The following is a 15,287-nucleotide window of genomic DNA, read 5'->3' on the forward strand; positions in this document are numbered from 1 at the left end:
AAGGTGTCCTGTCCCCTTAGCAGAAAAACACCCCCAAAGCATAATGTGTCCACCTCCATGTTTGACGGTGGGGATGGTGTTCTTGGGCTCATAGGCAGCATTCCTCCTCCTCCACACACGGCGAGTTGAGTTGATGCCAAAGAGCTCGATTTTGGTCTCATCTGACCACAACACTTTCGCCCAGTTCTCCTCTGGATCATTCAGATGTGCATTGGCAAACTGCAGACGGGCCTGTACGTGTGCTGCCTGGAGCAGGGGGACCTTGCGGGCACTGCAAGATTTCAGTCCTTCACGGCATAGTGTGTTATCAATTGTTTTCTTGGTGACTATGGTTCCAGCTGCCCTGAGATCATTGACAAGTTCCCCCCGTGTAGTTCTGGGCTGCTTTGTCACCGTTCTCATGATCATTGCAACTCCACGAGGTGAGATCTTGCATGGAGCCCCAGACCGAGGGAGATTGACAGTTATTTTGTGTTTCTTCCATTTGCGAGTTATCGTGCCAACTGTAGTCACCTTCTCACCAAGCTGCTTGGCGATAGTCTTGTAGCCCAGTCCAGCCTTGTGCAGGTCTACAACCTTGTCCCTGACATCCTTCAACAGCTCTTTGGTCTTGGGCGTGGTGGTGAGTTTGGAAGCTGAGTGATTGCTTGCTTCTATGGACAGGGGTCTTTTCTACAGGTACTGTAACAAGCTGGGATTAGGAGCACTCCCTTACAGAGGGTATTCCTCATCTCAGCTCGTTACCTGCTTATAGTGAAAAGACACCTGGGAGCCTGAAATCTTGCTGGTTGATAGGGGATTGAATACTTATTTCCCTCACTACAATGCAAATCCATCGCTGACTTTTGGGCACTGGGCTTTTGAGGGTTTGTTTGTTGTTATTCTGTCTCTCACAGCTACAATAAACCTACCATTCCAATTATAGCCTGATCATTTCTGTGTCAGAGGGCAAACGGACAAAATCAGCAGGGGATCAAATACTTATTTCCCTCACTGTATATGAAGGCAGGCAAAGGATCCTGGGGCTTAATTCACTGTAACTAAGGGTGTCCTTAGACTAGCATACCTGGGCCAAGTGGTTCAGAAAGACCCAACACACCCTTGACCTTTTCTCAGCTTGCCAGCCGGGGGATTGGCTTCCTCATGTTGGCGCAGTGGTGGTGCAGTGGTAAAACTGCCGCCCTGTAACCAGAAGGTTACAAGTTCGATCCTGACCAGGGGCTCAAGGTTGACTCAGCCTTCCATCCTTCCGAGGTCGGTAAAATGAGTACCCAGAATGTTGGGGGCAATATGCTAAATCATTGTAAACCGCTTAGAGAGCTTCCAGCTATAGAGCGGTATATAAATGTAAGTGCTATTGCTATTGCTATGAGAAAAATGAAACAAAAAGACCTGCTATAACCATAATACCATTCTATCATTTGTGAATATTTAATGTGATGAGCATAAATTAGTGGTTTGTGGTACTGACTGTCTTCTGTTTCGGCACAGAATGAAGGCTGCTAGACAAAATTGAATTGTTCGATTTGTGTCCATTTTCTCATATGGCATACAACTTGTTCCTAATGTCCCTTAACTCAGCTACTAAATAACTGTAAAAAACATTTACCCTTAATTACATTACTTAATTCTTAACCAAAAGTCAAACAGACTGGGAATTGAACATTATCTGGAAGCAATAACATCTTTAAGGTGTCAGTTTACTGCGTCAGCATTAATTTACAATTACTGTATAAAATATTTCAGTGGTTTAATGTGGTGTTTTCCTATTAGCTCTTCAGAATCAATGAAGCTAACCAGCTTATGCAGTATGACCAGTGCTTGACTAAAGGACCAGATGGATCAAAAGTTATGATTACACACTGCAATCTAAATGAATACAAGGAGTGGCAGTACTTCAAGGTATCTAAGGGAGTCTACAATGGTCTGAATTTGCATCTTTTCTTTGGGGGGTGGGGGTAGGGGGAATCTGTATTTGTATACCAACAAACAAAAAAACTGCCTTTGTGACTCTGAAAGTGGAGAATTAACAACTTTGAGGGTCTCTAACAAAATTCTTATAAGCTAGTGTTATAAGACACTGGTACAAATTATTAGCAGTAAGCATTACATTTTGGAGCCAGCCGCATGGGACACAAAGAGGAGAGGAGATTCATATGACCTTGAAGAAACATGTAGAATTTGCATGGACTGAAAGCTGTAGTAGAGAGAAGGTGAATGCTAGGTTGGCTGACAAGCAGTTGAGAAGAGAAAGGGAAAGTAGGATGACTGTAGAAAAAGGTGTAGGAAAGGACACTGGAGTGACTTAAGAGCGCACAAGACAAAGGAGACTCGGGAAAGGCAAGTGGGGTGGCTTGAGTGTAGAACATGTAACAGAAGGAGGAAATAGAGTGATGGTTGGCTGGTTGCTGGAGTTTGGATGAGTTTGGTTTGATCTTGATCTTGACTAGCCACTGGGCCAGAGGTTTGGAATGAGAGAAAAAGGCAAGCCTCTTTACTAATTAAACAGACATGTACAGGAGGCTCTAGCCCTCACGGAACCTCAGTCTCCTTGTATATACAAGGCACCCAAGAGAAGAGGAACGGGAACTGCTTTCTTCTATACCAAACAGAGGATTGTATAACTTCAATGGGATATGTTTTTAGAGTCCTTGCCATTTACAACATATGAAAGGAAAGGTGGTGGTTGATGAGAGTGAAAAGATTATTCTGCACCACCCAGTTTGCTTGTAGCATTAGGTCTACTTATGAATTCCTTAAAATTAACACTCTTTAAAAAAAAAATCCTTGCAAATATTTTTCCATGATCCACAGAACTTGGACTTGGGCAAGGAACATGTACTAGCATAGTGGGATTTTTGACTCTCCCCCCGCCCCTTCTTTTGAATAGCTGCCTACCATGCCATATCATGAATTGCTTTTGAAACTCCCATATGTTTCAAGTGCAGATTACTATCTGGAACAGGCAGCTTCTGTTCTGTTCTCAAAAAAAAGAAGAAGTTTGAAGGCCTCATAGCTCATGGAACTAGTTTTATAGTTGTTTGGATCCTGGTCTATACTTATAGATTACCAAAATTGATATGATTTCCGTAATGAATTATTATTGTTGTTGTTGATGTTGTTGTTGCATTTTATATCCCGTGCTTCCTCCAAGGAGCCCAGAGCAGTGTACTACATACTTAAGTTTCTCCTCACAACAACCCTGTGAAGTAGGTTAGGCTGAGAAAGAAGTGACTGGCCCGGAGTCACCCAGCAAGTATCATGGCTGAATGGGGATTTGAACTTGGGTCTCCCCAGTCCTAGTCCAGCACTCTAACCACTACACCACACTGGCTGGTGTATGTATGTATTTCCTCACCTCTTTATCCACAAATAAAACTTTGAAACAACTGTTCTCATCTCTTACTACAAAAAAGCCTAATGTGACCCCCCCCCCCCCAAATTACTTGCTTTTGGAAAGTAGTAATTCTTGCTTGTTTTTTGTTTTTCAGAATCTACATCGATTTGCCCATATCCCTTCAGGGAAATGTTTGGACCGTTCAGAGGTTCTACACCAAGTGTTTATTTCTGAGTGTGACTCAAGTAAACCAACACAAAAATGGGAAATGAACAATATCCTTAGTGTGTAGACAAAAAAGAAAAAGCCCAAACCTACCTACTGACAAAATTAATTTGTATAAACTGAAGATAGCCTGAAACTGCTGCAACAATTAACTGTGTACAGCTGTAAGCCCAGAGCCTCCTGATCTGTATGAAAGACAGAGGTGGACTGTGATCGATTTATCATCTGCAGTTAATGTTTACAAAACTGCTCTTACCTTAAACTTTATAGATGTTTACATCTCTTTGTTTTGTTTTAAGATGTTTCGTTTCTTAGATGATGATTTAATGTGCTTTTGACTCTGTTTCTGTGTGACTGGAACAAAGTTAAAAGTGCTGGCTTGGATCTGAAGTAGCATGAGGTTGCTTCCACGTGCACAAGGGGCTTTTCCACTTCCCTTCTTAGAGCAGTGTCCACCTCCTATTCCAAAGTCTTTCCTGAAGGCAGAAGCACCTTCTTGAGTGGCTTTTGGGGTGGGTGCAAGGGGCCGTGGGAGGCGGGGGAGGAATCGGCTATTCCCCGTGTGCGTGTGGAAGTGCCTTCTGGTTGTGCACGAACAGAGGGATTGGATTCAAGTAATTCTTGTCATCTTTGGGATTACACTCAGGGGTCTGCAGGCAGTTTTTTTGTTTGTTTTTACATTCACACTTGAAAAAGGTTGGAGTACCAGACTTTGCTCTAATGTGATGATTATCAACCTGTTCTACGTTGTTTTGATTTTACATCTTACCAAGCACTGCCACAGGTTTTTAGCCAGGGTGGCCTTCCTTCACAGTCATGCTGCTTTTTTGAAAGGTGAATTTTCAACATATTTAGTGCCTCCTTCATTTTTTCTCTCTAGTTCACGAGAAAAGCATTTGTCATAGTATGGGTATGTTGAGGTTCTCTTTAGTAGGAATTAATTGGTCCTGCCCTTGTCATGATTAGAGAGATTTCCAACTTGACTGTTGTACTACTTATTCTATATCGATAAAGTAACCAACTGAGGCACAGATCATGACGAACCCAAAATAATGATGCTATAACATCAATGGAACCTTTTGGAGAAGTTTGTAGTTGGTATAGTGAGTAGCACTTAAATCCATGAACCACTTGTGTAAGATGACATTAAAGCAGCTGAAGTCTTCTATTTTGCAATATCAAACTGAAATTTAGCACTAAGTGATGCATTCAGTGGAAGTGAGCACTCCAAATGTCAGCTAGAAACATACAGGCACTAACTTCCCTGCTGCATCATGCCTTACAAAACTTCTGTATATGTCTACATCTGCACAATGTAGAAGAGTAAAACTGATCCAATTATTTACTTGTGCTAAATGGAAGTTGGTTGAAGATGACTGAAATGTTTCAAAAACTTCAAAATTATTTTACGAACAATTACTATGTAAAGAGGTGTTGTAAATTAGAGATCCATGTGTAGATTAGAATGGTCGGGATAAACTATTTTGTATAGAAATGGCTTCAAAAGTTCCCTTTGGTTCTAATATACTAAGAGCCTGGAATTTGTCTCAAATCCCTGGTGTTCTGATCCGAAATGATCTAATGGTGCCATAGCATGAACAAAGATAGATACCAAGAAGTCCAAAGACTGGGAAATTATTTCTTAAATATTTGAATTTGAACATTGCCCTAAAATCTTTCATTTTGAAAAAGTATATGAAAGATCAAGACCTATTTCAATATTTTACCCTGAATTCAAAAAGTCAGAACGTGCTTAATGATCTGTTGGATTAGGGCCTCTGTGCAGATGCATTCCTATCCAAAACAGTTTGATTGATAACTCAATTTCAGCTCAAAATTAAACTCCCAAGTGATTTTATTTGAAAACACAAATATACCTTGAGTTCATAGTATAACTCTCTAACTCTCTTCAATCAACTCCTACAATTGCATAATGAAGACACTTCAATTTTAAGGTCAAATTCTTTCTCTTAGGTATGGATCAATTATGGATAACAACTAAGGAACATGGCAATTTGGTCTTAAGAAGGCCAAGTGCTTATAGCTTGGGATCTTTTCCGGTTTCTTTAATCTTCTCAGACTTCCCTTAAAAGGTGTGAATAATTACAATAGAAAATAAAGGAAGAAGAAACTGAAAGAAGTATAATAAGGGTGTGGGTACATTTATTATTTTTTGTGTGTATGGAAAAACATTCATTTTATTTGGGTAGAGGTTAATTTAATCACATTACTATGCATAAGTGAAGGAAATTGCACATAGATTGTGCAGGGGGGGGGTGTTTGTGTGTGCGCGTGCGAGAGAGAAATGGGTACTGTGTGCAATTCCATTAAAATCCAATACTATATGTGAATATGGATCTGTATTTTTAAACTCCAGGTCTTACAAGACGACAAAAGCTGTTACTCTAATGACTTTTCTTACTGTAACCCGCTTTTAAAAAAATATCCCATATCCTTGCTTTGTAAGTTGATCACTATGCATTTCTACACATTTTATAAATTTGATTTATGCAGATTTTGATACACTGTATGTTTCTGTAAAGATTGTTTAAATCTTAAAAGGGTTTATTAGGGATAAATCTGGGAATCCTATGTATATCTCAATTCTAGGTTGCTTGTTTTTTTAGATGAGGAAAATAAATATTTTAACTTGTGGTTTATTAATATACTTGCACCAAAAACAATATTTTTTTTGCTAGTCATATTCCCATTGAATCCCAATTCCTTCAGAAACTTCTGTATTTATGCATATATGAGTGTTAAAGAAAAATAGAATATTTTTTGTTCATTATTTGACAGAGCCTAATTATTCTAAAGAAATCAATAGGGAAAACTCCTTCACATTGATCCATCTTATAAATATAGAAGAAGGGCTATATGTGTACGGATGGAATCAGGTTTCTGTGTACACATACTTGGTTGAATGAGGGAACTTGTGCCTAAGAGTGTTGTTAGTCAGATCTTTGCCTAATTTTTAAAATAGATTTCCTGGTACAGATCAACAGGAAGCATACTTGAAGGTTAATGCCTTGAAAAGGCATACCAAGGTTAAGCAGAAGGTGGCACTGATGCCTAAATGATAGATCTTGAGGATTCCACTTGCAAATCAATCCTTTCCTTTTTGAAGGGAGGGGAATTCTGCCATACAAATATTGCTTTCCTCTTGCACTGTATTACAGCATCTTTAGCTGAACTATGGTAAATTGGGTGATGGGTGTGGTGGTGTTCCATGCAAGATATTTTAACAAGCTGGAAACAGAACATTTTAGGCCAACAAATACTTCTTGAGGATTATGTGCTGACTCTTAGGATGTTTTCTTTCTGCATGGAGTATGCTAATACAGATAGGGACCACACTATGGTATCTGATCAAAACTGAGGACATAAGAACAGCCCTGCTGGATCAGGCCCATGGCCTATCTAGTCCAGTATCCTGTTTCATACAGTGGCCCCCCAGATGCCTCTGAGAAACACACAGGCAGGGACTTGAGGGCTTGCTTTCTCTCCTGCTGTTGCTCCCCTGTAACTGGTATTCAGAGGCATCTTGCCTATGAGACTGGAGGGGGCCTATAGCCACTAGACAAGTAGCCAGTGATAGACCTGTCCTCCATGACTTTGTCTAAGCTAGTGGCCATCACCACATCTTGTGGCAGAGAATTCCATAGGTTAATTATATGCTGTGTGAAAAAGTACTTACTTTTGTCGGTCTTGAATTTCCCGACCTTCAGTTTCACGGGATGACCCCTGCTTCTAGTGCTGTGAGGAAGGTGAACAATTTCTGTTCACTTACTACTCCATGCATAATTCTATACACCTCTATCATGTCTCCCTGTAGTCACTTGTTTTCCAAAGTAAAGAGCCCCAGATGCTTAGCCTTACTTCATAAGTTGGTTGCTCTCTTCTGTACCTTTTCCAGTTCTACAGTGTGCTCCTTAAGATATGGTGAACAGAACTAAACACAATACTCCCAAGTGTAGCTGCACCATAGTTTTGAATAAAGGCATTATAATATTAGCAGTTTTATTTTCGATCCCCTTCCTAATGATCCCTAGTATAGAATTAGCCTTTTTCACAGCTGCCGTGCACCGAGCCGACACTTTCAACAAGCTGTCTACTATGACCCCAGTATCTTTCTCCTGGTTAGTCACCAATAGCTCAGATCCCATCAGCATATATGTGAAGTTCAGAGTTTTTGCCCCAATATGTATCACTTTACACTTGGTAACACTGAACTGCATTTGCCAGCTTGTTGCCCACTGACCCAGTTTGGAGATATCTTTTTGAAGCTTACAATCTGGGATTTCACTACCCTAAATAGTTTAGTGTCTTCTGTTCATTTGAGCACTTCACTACTTAACCCAGCTTCTAGATCATTTATGAACAAGTTAAAGAGCACTGGTCCCCGTACAGATCCTTGGGGGACCCCATGTCTTACTTCCCTCCATTGTGAAAACTCTCCATTTATTCCCACCCTCTGTCCTTCAATCAGTTACTGATCCACACATGAACCTGTCCCCTTATCCCATGACTGCTAAGTTTACTCAAGAGCCTTTGGTGGGGAACTTTTGTCAGAAACGTTTTGGAAGTCCAAGTATACAACTGGATCACCTTTGTCTACATGCGTGTTGACTCGCGCAAAAAACTCCAAGGCAAGACTTGCCCCTGCAGAAGCCATGCTGGTTCTCATTCAGCAAGGCCCATTCTTCTATGTGTTTAACCATTTTGTCCTTAAGTATGCTTTCCATCAATTTGCCCAGCACAGAAGTTAAGCTAACCAGGCTGTAATTTCCTGGATCCCAGCTAGATCCCTTTTTAAAATTCAGAGTTACAGGTGAAACTCGGAAAATTAGAATATCGTGCAAAAGTCCATTAATTTCAGTAATGCAAATTAAAAGGTGAAACTGATATATGAGACAGACGCATTACATACAAAGCGAGATAAGTCAAGCCTTAATTTGTTATAATTGTGATGATCAAGGCGTACAGCTCATGAAAACCCCAAATCCACAATCCCAGAAAATTAGAATATTACATGGAACCAAGAAGACAAGGATTGTAGACTAGGACAATATCGCACCTCTGAAAAGTATACAGTGTACTGTGCTTGATTGGCCAGCAAACTCGCCTGACCTGACCCCCATAGAGAATCTATGAGGCATTGCCAAGAGAAGGATGAGAGACATGAGACCAAACAATGCAGAAGAGCTGAAGGCCGCTAATGAAGCATCCTGGTCTTCCATAACACCTCATCAGTGCCACAGGCTGATAGCATCTATGCCACGCCGCATTGAGGCAGTAATTGCTGCAAAAGGGGCCCAAACCAAGTACTGAATACATATGCATGCTTATACTTTTCAGAGGTCCAATATTGTTCTATTCTACAATCCTTGTCTTTTTGGTTCCATGTAATATTCTAATTTTCTGGGATTGTGGATTTGGGGTTTTCATGAGCTGTACGCCATGATCATCACAATTATAACAAATTAAGGCTTGACTTTTCTCGCTTTGCATGTAATGCATCTGTCTCATATATCAGTTTCACCTTTTAATTTGCATTACTGAAATTAATGGACTTTTGCACGATATTCTAATTTTCCGAGTTTCACCTGTACATTAGCTACTTTCCAGTCCTCTGGTACAGAGCCTGATTGTAGGGACAAGTTGCGTATTTTTGCTAGGAGATCAGCAGTTTCACATTTGAGTTCCTTAGGAACTCTTGGCTGGAACAAATCTGGCCTTGGTGATTTGTTAATTTTTAGTTTTCCAAAACAGTTAAGAACATCCTCTCTCATCACCTCAAATTGGCCCAGTTCTTCAGCTTCCAAGCCTGAGAAGCTAAGTTCTGAGGAGGGTGTATGGTCAGTATGCTCTGCCATGAAGACAAATGCAAAGAACTCATTCAGCATTTCTGCAATCTCATTATCTTCCTTAATAATCCCTTTCATGCCCCTCATCAACTAAGGGTCCAACCACCTCTCTGGCAGGTGTTCTGCTTCTTATATATTTAAAGAAGTTTTTGTTATTCCCCTTGACACTTCTAGCTATATGCTCCTCAAATTCTCTTTTTGCATCCCTTATTGTCTCCTTGGATTTCTTTTGCCAGAATTTATGTTCCTTCCTGTTCTCTTCATTTGGACAGGATTTCCATTTTCTGAAGGAAATCATCTTCCCTTTTATGGCTTCCTTCCATTCACAGTTGTGAAAGGGGAATCTGGATGTCCAAAAGGAAGAATTGAGCACCTTGTTGGTTTTCTTATCCTCCTTAGAAGGAGGAGATGGCATGGCCTTTTTGTCTTTAGTCTCAAGCAGAGCCAGGTCAAAACTTTCACCAGTTAACTGAACCCTTGAAGGGTTTGGTAGCCAGATTGGAATGAGACTTCCAACTCTTGAAGCTTAAGTCAAGTCATATAGTCATATTGCATGCCAGGGCTCTGGCAGAAATCTGCATGGCATACAGCGTGGGTAAATATGGATGAGACCACAGAGGCGTTGTGTGACTGCATAGCACCTTTTATCATCTGGATTTTTCCATAATTTGCCCCCATCCCTAGGATCTGGCCTTTAACCAAGGCAGCCATGGGCACCTCAACCAAAATAACCCAGCATGTCCATGATCGCCATAGGGGCCAGATAAAAGCACTTCATGATACCTGAAAGGTTTCTGCCCTTGTCCGAGTTAGGACATTTTGAATTGATGGTCTGTGTAAAAGGTTGGGGGCATGGCCTACTATTCTCAGTGGGTGGGGAAGGTGGAAAGACCTCCTGGTTACCCGCTGATTCTATGGGTGGAGAAGTCCCTTGCCCTTCTAGATTGAGGGTCCTGTGGGCCTTGTGCAGTAACCCTGCAAAATCTCCCTGGAAGAAAATCCTGAAAGAAGCAGAATGTTCCGGGCCGGCTTTCTCCTTGCATAGTTCACCCTCCTCCTTGCCTGAAGGGGGATTGTCTGAGTCCTCCCTAGGATGACAGAAATCAATAGGATCCAACTGGAGTGGAGCCCTGGGGGCTGGAAACCCATTAGGAGAAAGGGATGGGCCCTTGGGGGCTGGAGAGCCTTGAGGAGAGAGGGTGGGTGCCTCTAGGCAACCCACAGAGCTGTGGTGATCCCGGATCAGAGCCTTCACAGGAGCAAACAAAGGCCTCTCTGCTTCTCTGGAGTGGCAATTGCCCTCTGTCTGCAGACCTCAGTTCAGCAAAGTCAGGGCCAAATCTTGTATAATGGAGTATTTTCCCACCTTCTTTGGAACTCTGCCAAGTTCAAAGGGAGATGGCTGGATAGGCTTAAGGAGAGTGGATGGGTGCCTCCAGCTCCTCTCCAGATTATCTGGGTGGCCTAGACTCCTGATCAGAGCCCACCTGGAGGGAACAGAAGCCTCTCTGTGTCAGTCACCCTCTATCTGCAGAAGCTGCCACTGCAGAGTCAGAAGTCCCCTGAGGCTTCTGTAGGAGGTTTTTTTCCACCTTTGGGGGGACTCTTCCAAGATGGTCAGAAAACCTTTTCCTCACTTTCCCTTTCCTTGCATACAGAACTTCCTCTAGGACCAGATCCTTCAGCCAGACTTGAATGTATTTGGGGATTTCCTCCACCCACACCAGCACTGAGCTCTTTGAACCCTACAGCCATTGGGAGCTGCCAAGACTCGCCACATCTGATGTATCCCAGCTAGGCTGCATGTGCTAGTCCTTGGGAACTTTATGACCCTCCTCCAGGCTGATTAAGGGCTGCCTGAGCCCCCAATATCACCTACTTCATACACAGCCAATTCCGAACCATCAGGGGCATTGGGCTACAGCTGAGCTGGACGGGCAAGTGGCAGCCTCTCCATTTGGGAGACCATGGCCACACCACCTTAAGAGTCCCACCACTTCTTCATTTGGGACTCAAAGTCTACCTGAGATTTGCATCGCTCACAGCATGTGGAAGAGGCACTCAGCCTAAAAGGGAAGCCTCTTTCTCTCGCTGCTTCCTTCACACTCCGCCGTCCCAGCATTTCATTGATGATGCTTAGCGGGCTAAAAGCAAAAGTCCCAGCTGGCTGATGCAGCCATGCCCCTTCTTTATTCTATTAGAGACACAGGGACAGACAAGGCACTGGAGCCAGACAGGTCGGAAACTGGCAGGCAGTGGGTCTGCCCCTCCTACATGGGTTATCTGAGCTGCTTTGCTATTGGCCCTGTCTCAGGAGTAAGTAGGAGGCACAACCGACCTATGCATACACTCCTCCACTAATGAAGAATATTTACCATCCTCACTTCTTGTGAAGTTAGTCCACTTCTGTCTCAACATATCCATCATCTTGAATTTGCGTGGATTGAGATGTCCCTACAACTGTACCAAATCTGGCCCAACTTGGTCTCTAGGCATTGTGATGTTGATAGGGGGATGGACGGACACACACAGCTGGCTTATCTCAAACTTACTTTCCATAAGGAATGTGGCTACAAACTCTATCAGAGTACAAGAAACTGTATTTCTAATATTACTTAGCAAGATGATCTACAGCCAATCTCAAATTAAAGGATAAATTCAAAAGGGTTACCAGTCACCTTAGCTTCACCCCCACCTTTTTAAAGTTGGTTATAATTCAGTTTGAGAGCAAGTTCCTCCCAATGTACAGAAAATATTTAAAGGCAACCCCAATACTGCAAAGAATCATGACAGAAGACAGCCACAGAACACCACCCTGCAAATCAGGGGTGCACAAAGTTGTCCTTCCAGCTGTTTTGGGATTACACGTCCCATCATCTTCAGCAAGTCAGGAATGTTGGGAGTTGTAGTCCAACAACAGCTGGAGGGACACAGTTGAGCTACCCTGCTATAAATATAACAATGCTTCATGCAGAACTTAAATCCAGTTTCTCAAACAGTTGGATTTATGTGAATATTTAAGACAACTCTTGCTACAGTAAATCTACATCCCACCTGTTCATGGTTATGTACCTATTCCATAGCAAAGCTAAAATAAAAATCTGTCTATATACTTATTTCTTGTAGACGGGCCATGCGCGGTGACGTGGTAGGAAGGAGGCGATTGGCTGAGTTTGCAAGCAGAAGCACCTGATTGGGCAGTGGGGATTCCATATGCAGATAGGGAGAAGGAGCCTGTGATGGTTATAGTCAGTTTGAATGCAACTGTTACTGGTCGGAAGATGTTCTTGATTGTAGAAGAGGAATATATCTATTACTAGCCGACCCCCGCACAGAGCATCTATGTGCTCATGGCCGGCTACCTCTCCCCCCCCATACCTGCCCGTCTCCGGCCGGGCTCAGGCTGCCAGGCCGAGGTGCCGCCATGGTGGCCAGGCCCGCCACCTTACCTCAGCGGCCAGGCGCGCACCGCTGCCTCGCCTCTGCGGCCAGGCCCGCTGCTGCCTCACCGTGGCAGCGGCAGGCCTGGCCAGAGGCAGCTGTGGGCCAGCCCAGCCGCGGAGGCAAGGCGGAGGGGAGGGGAGGGGGGGAAGTGGGGCCAGAGGTCGCAGAGGGAAGGAGGCAGCTGGGCCTGGAAGTGGAGACTGGGGCAGAAGGTGGGGGGGGAGGTAAGCACCAGCCCCAAAGAGCACACAGATGCTCTGTGCAGGGTCAGCTAGTAGTTTTTAATGCTGTATCAAAAGAACTTCCCCTGCTTAATCTTGTGTTCTGTGTGTCCACCTTGACAACCAACACTTTTTGTAACTGATTATCTCAGGAGAATCTCCTGAGATTTAATAAATCAGGCACACAGCAAAGCTTGTTCCAAATCCTACACTGGATTACTTGAACTAGCACACTATCTACAGCCAATCTTTATATCCCACATAGCTTAAAATAAAGCGGGGATCTCCTCATATAGCTATATGCCCTGCACCACAGGACCCTCCGGCAAAAGTTCATCTTGGCCTCCTCAGAAACTACCATCCCCTCCTGTAATAAGGAATCTAACTTATCTGCCAAAAACCAATCACCCAATTCAATTTGGGTTTGATTAGGATTGATTTGGACCACTTAGAGCACCAAATTTGCATGGTGGGTAGCTCCCCATGGGTGCCACCTACCATCCAAATTTTAAGGCACTTGCTTTTTATTTTCTTTTTTACTGATTTTATATATTTCCACCATAGGAAATAATGGAGATTTGAAGTTACCCTATCCTAACCCTAACATGGATCCCCAGCTTTATTTTATTTTTAAAAGGTAAACTCTAGCCCTTGGAGTAGTAAAATCATGAACCAAATGTGTGGTCACTATTCAAGTTTGGATTTTGGTGTATTTTCCCCCTCATAATGAATCCCCGAGGACTCACTGCACATCTTCATTTCTTCTGTTCATTTTGACTGTCATTGGACAGTGCCAACTGTCAAGTGTCAACTACACATACTCCACTTGCAAGGTATTGGGGTACTCAAGTTTATTTTTTAGAAATTTTTGAAGTCTTTACATTCTTCGGTGTGCAACGAATCCTCGTATTCATTATGAGGAAAGGTTATTAGGCACCAGTCAACACTTGGAAAAAATTCCTAGAACATGAACTGAGTAGTACCCCACTGCCTTGCAGGTGGGAGGGAGTATAATTTGCATGTTTCATCTGACCTCTTCTCTGAAATATACCAGCAAGTATGCAAGCGCAAGGTAAAAGGTAAAGTGTGCCATCAAGTCAATTTCAACTTCTGTGACCAGAGAGCTCTGTGGTTTTCTCTGGTAGAATACAGGAGGGGTTTATCATTGCCTCCTCCCACACAGTCTGAGATTATGCCTTTCAGCATCTTCCTATAGCACTGCTGCTCAGGGGATTCGAACTGGCAACAAGCATTTCCCTGCTGCAGCACTTAAGGTGTAAATGCTTAAGACTAGGCTTGCAGAAGGGGATGCAAGGAGAACATAAGAGACTACCTGGGGTGTGAGCTTACTCCCCACTTCCCCTTCTACCTTTGCTACAGTAAGAGCAAGCTCAAAGCCAAGCAGACACTTGGCTTTCCAGGTAGAGTTGGCAACATACACAAAGGAAACTCTAAAGCTTTGTTGTGCTACATTAAAACCCAATCATCTCAATTAAGGTGGGGGTTTTAGTTTTCTACTAGACTTGGGTCTCATTTACATAAGTTATTTCATACTGTATTCTGTTAAATGCAGCTCTATGTAGTAGGGATGTGCACAGAACCGGCAGGGGGTGGCTCGAAGGCAGGAGCATACCTTTAAGGGCCCTTACCCCTCCTGTTGCATTTCCCCTGCTGGTGCTCCATTTAAAAAGTCTCCAACATGGCAGCAGCATACTTCTCTGCCACCCCAGTGTCCTCCTGAGCCAGAAGTAAAAAGGAAGTACCTGGCACACGTACTTTTACTTCTGGTCAAGGACACCGGGGCAGCAGCTCCCTGCCATCCCAACAGACTTAAAGGCAACTTCCTCACCATAAAAAAAAATATATACCACCCTGCCTTTGAACCTGTGGAACCGCCAGTCATTCTGAGGACCATAAAGGGCCTCCAAACCAGTTCCATGCACATCCCTACTACATGTAGTAGTAGGACCATGTAAGTACTACATGGAGTAGCATGATTGCTACTGACAAACTTATAGTATACAGTTACTTATACAAAGAAATTTACAATGCTTTAAAATATGAAAATTGTTGGCAGAGATGCAACTATTAATCTGGTCAAAAATAGCTACTCCTAATTTATAAACCATCAAACTTTCAGAACAGTTCCAGCAATGAGAAAGTTAAATTAACACAACAGTGTAGTAGAAAAAG

General features: G+C 42.9%; 1 protein-coding gene across 5 annotated transcripts in view; it reads left to right on the forward strand.

Annotated features, from left to right (window-relative positions):
• GALNT7 (polypeptide N-acetylgalactosaminyltransferase 7) overlaps positions 1-6,226 on the forward strand; it is a 72,420-nt gene extending 66,194 nt beyond the window's left edge. For all 5 annotated transcript variants that reach the window (XM_053254220.1, XM_053254221.1, XM_053254223.1 and 2 more), the window contains exons 11-12: positions 1,774-1,902; positions 3,492-6,226. In XM_053254220.1, the coding sequence (XP_053110195.1) occupies positions 1,774-1,902; positions 3,492-3,629 (267 nt within the window). In that variant the 3' untranslated portion in view covers positions 3,630-6,226. The remainder of the gene's footprint in view (positions 1-1,773; positions 1,903-3,491) is intronic.
• The last annotated feature ends 9,061 nt before the right edge of the window (positions 6,227-15,287 follow it).

Source organism: Hemicordylus capensis, chromosome 5, assembly GCF_027244095.1.
Source record: "Hemicordylus capensis ecotype Gifberg chromosome 5, rHemCap1.1.pri, whole genome shotgun sequence".
In the NCBI taxonomy this organism is placed as follows: domain Eukaryota; kingdom Metazoa; phylum Chordata; class Lepidosauria; order Squamata; family Cordylidae; genus Hemicordylus; species Hemicordylus capensis.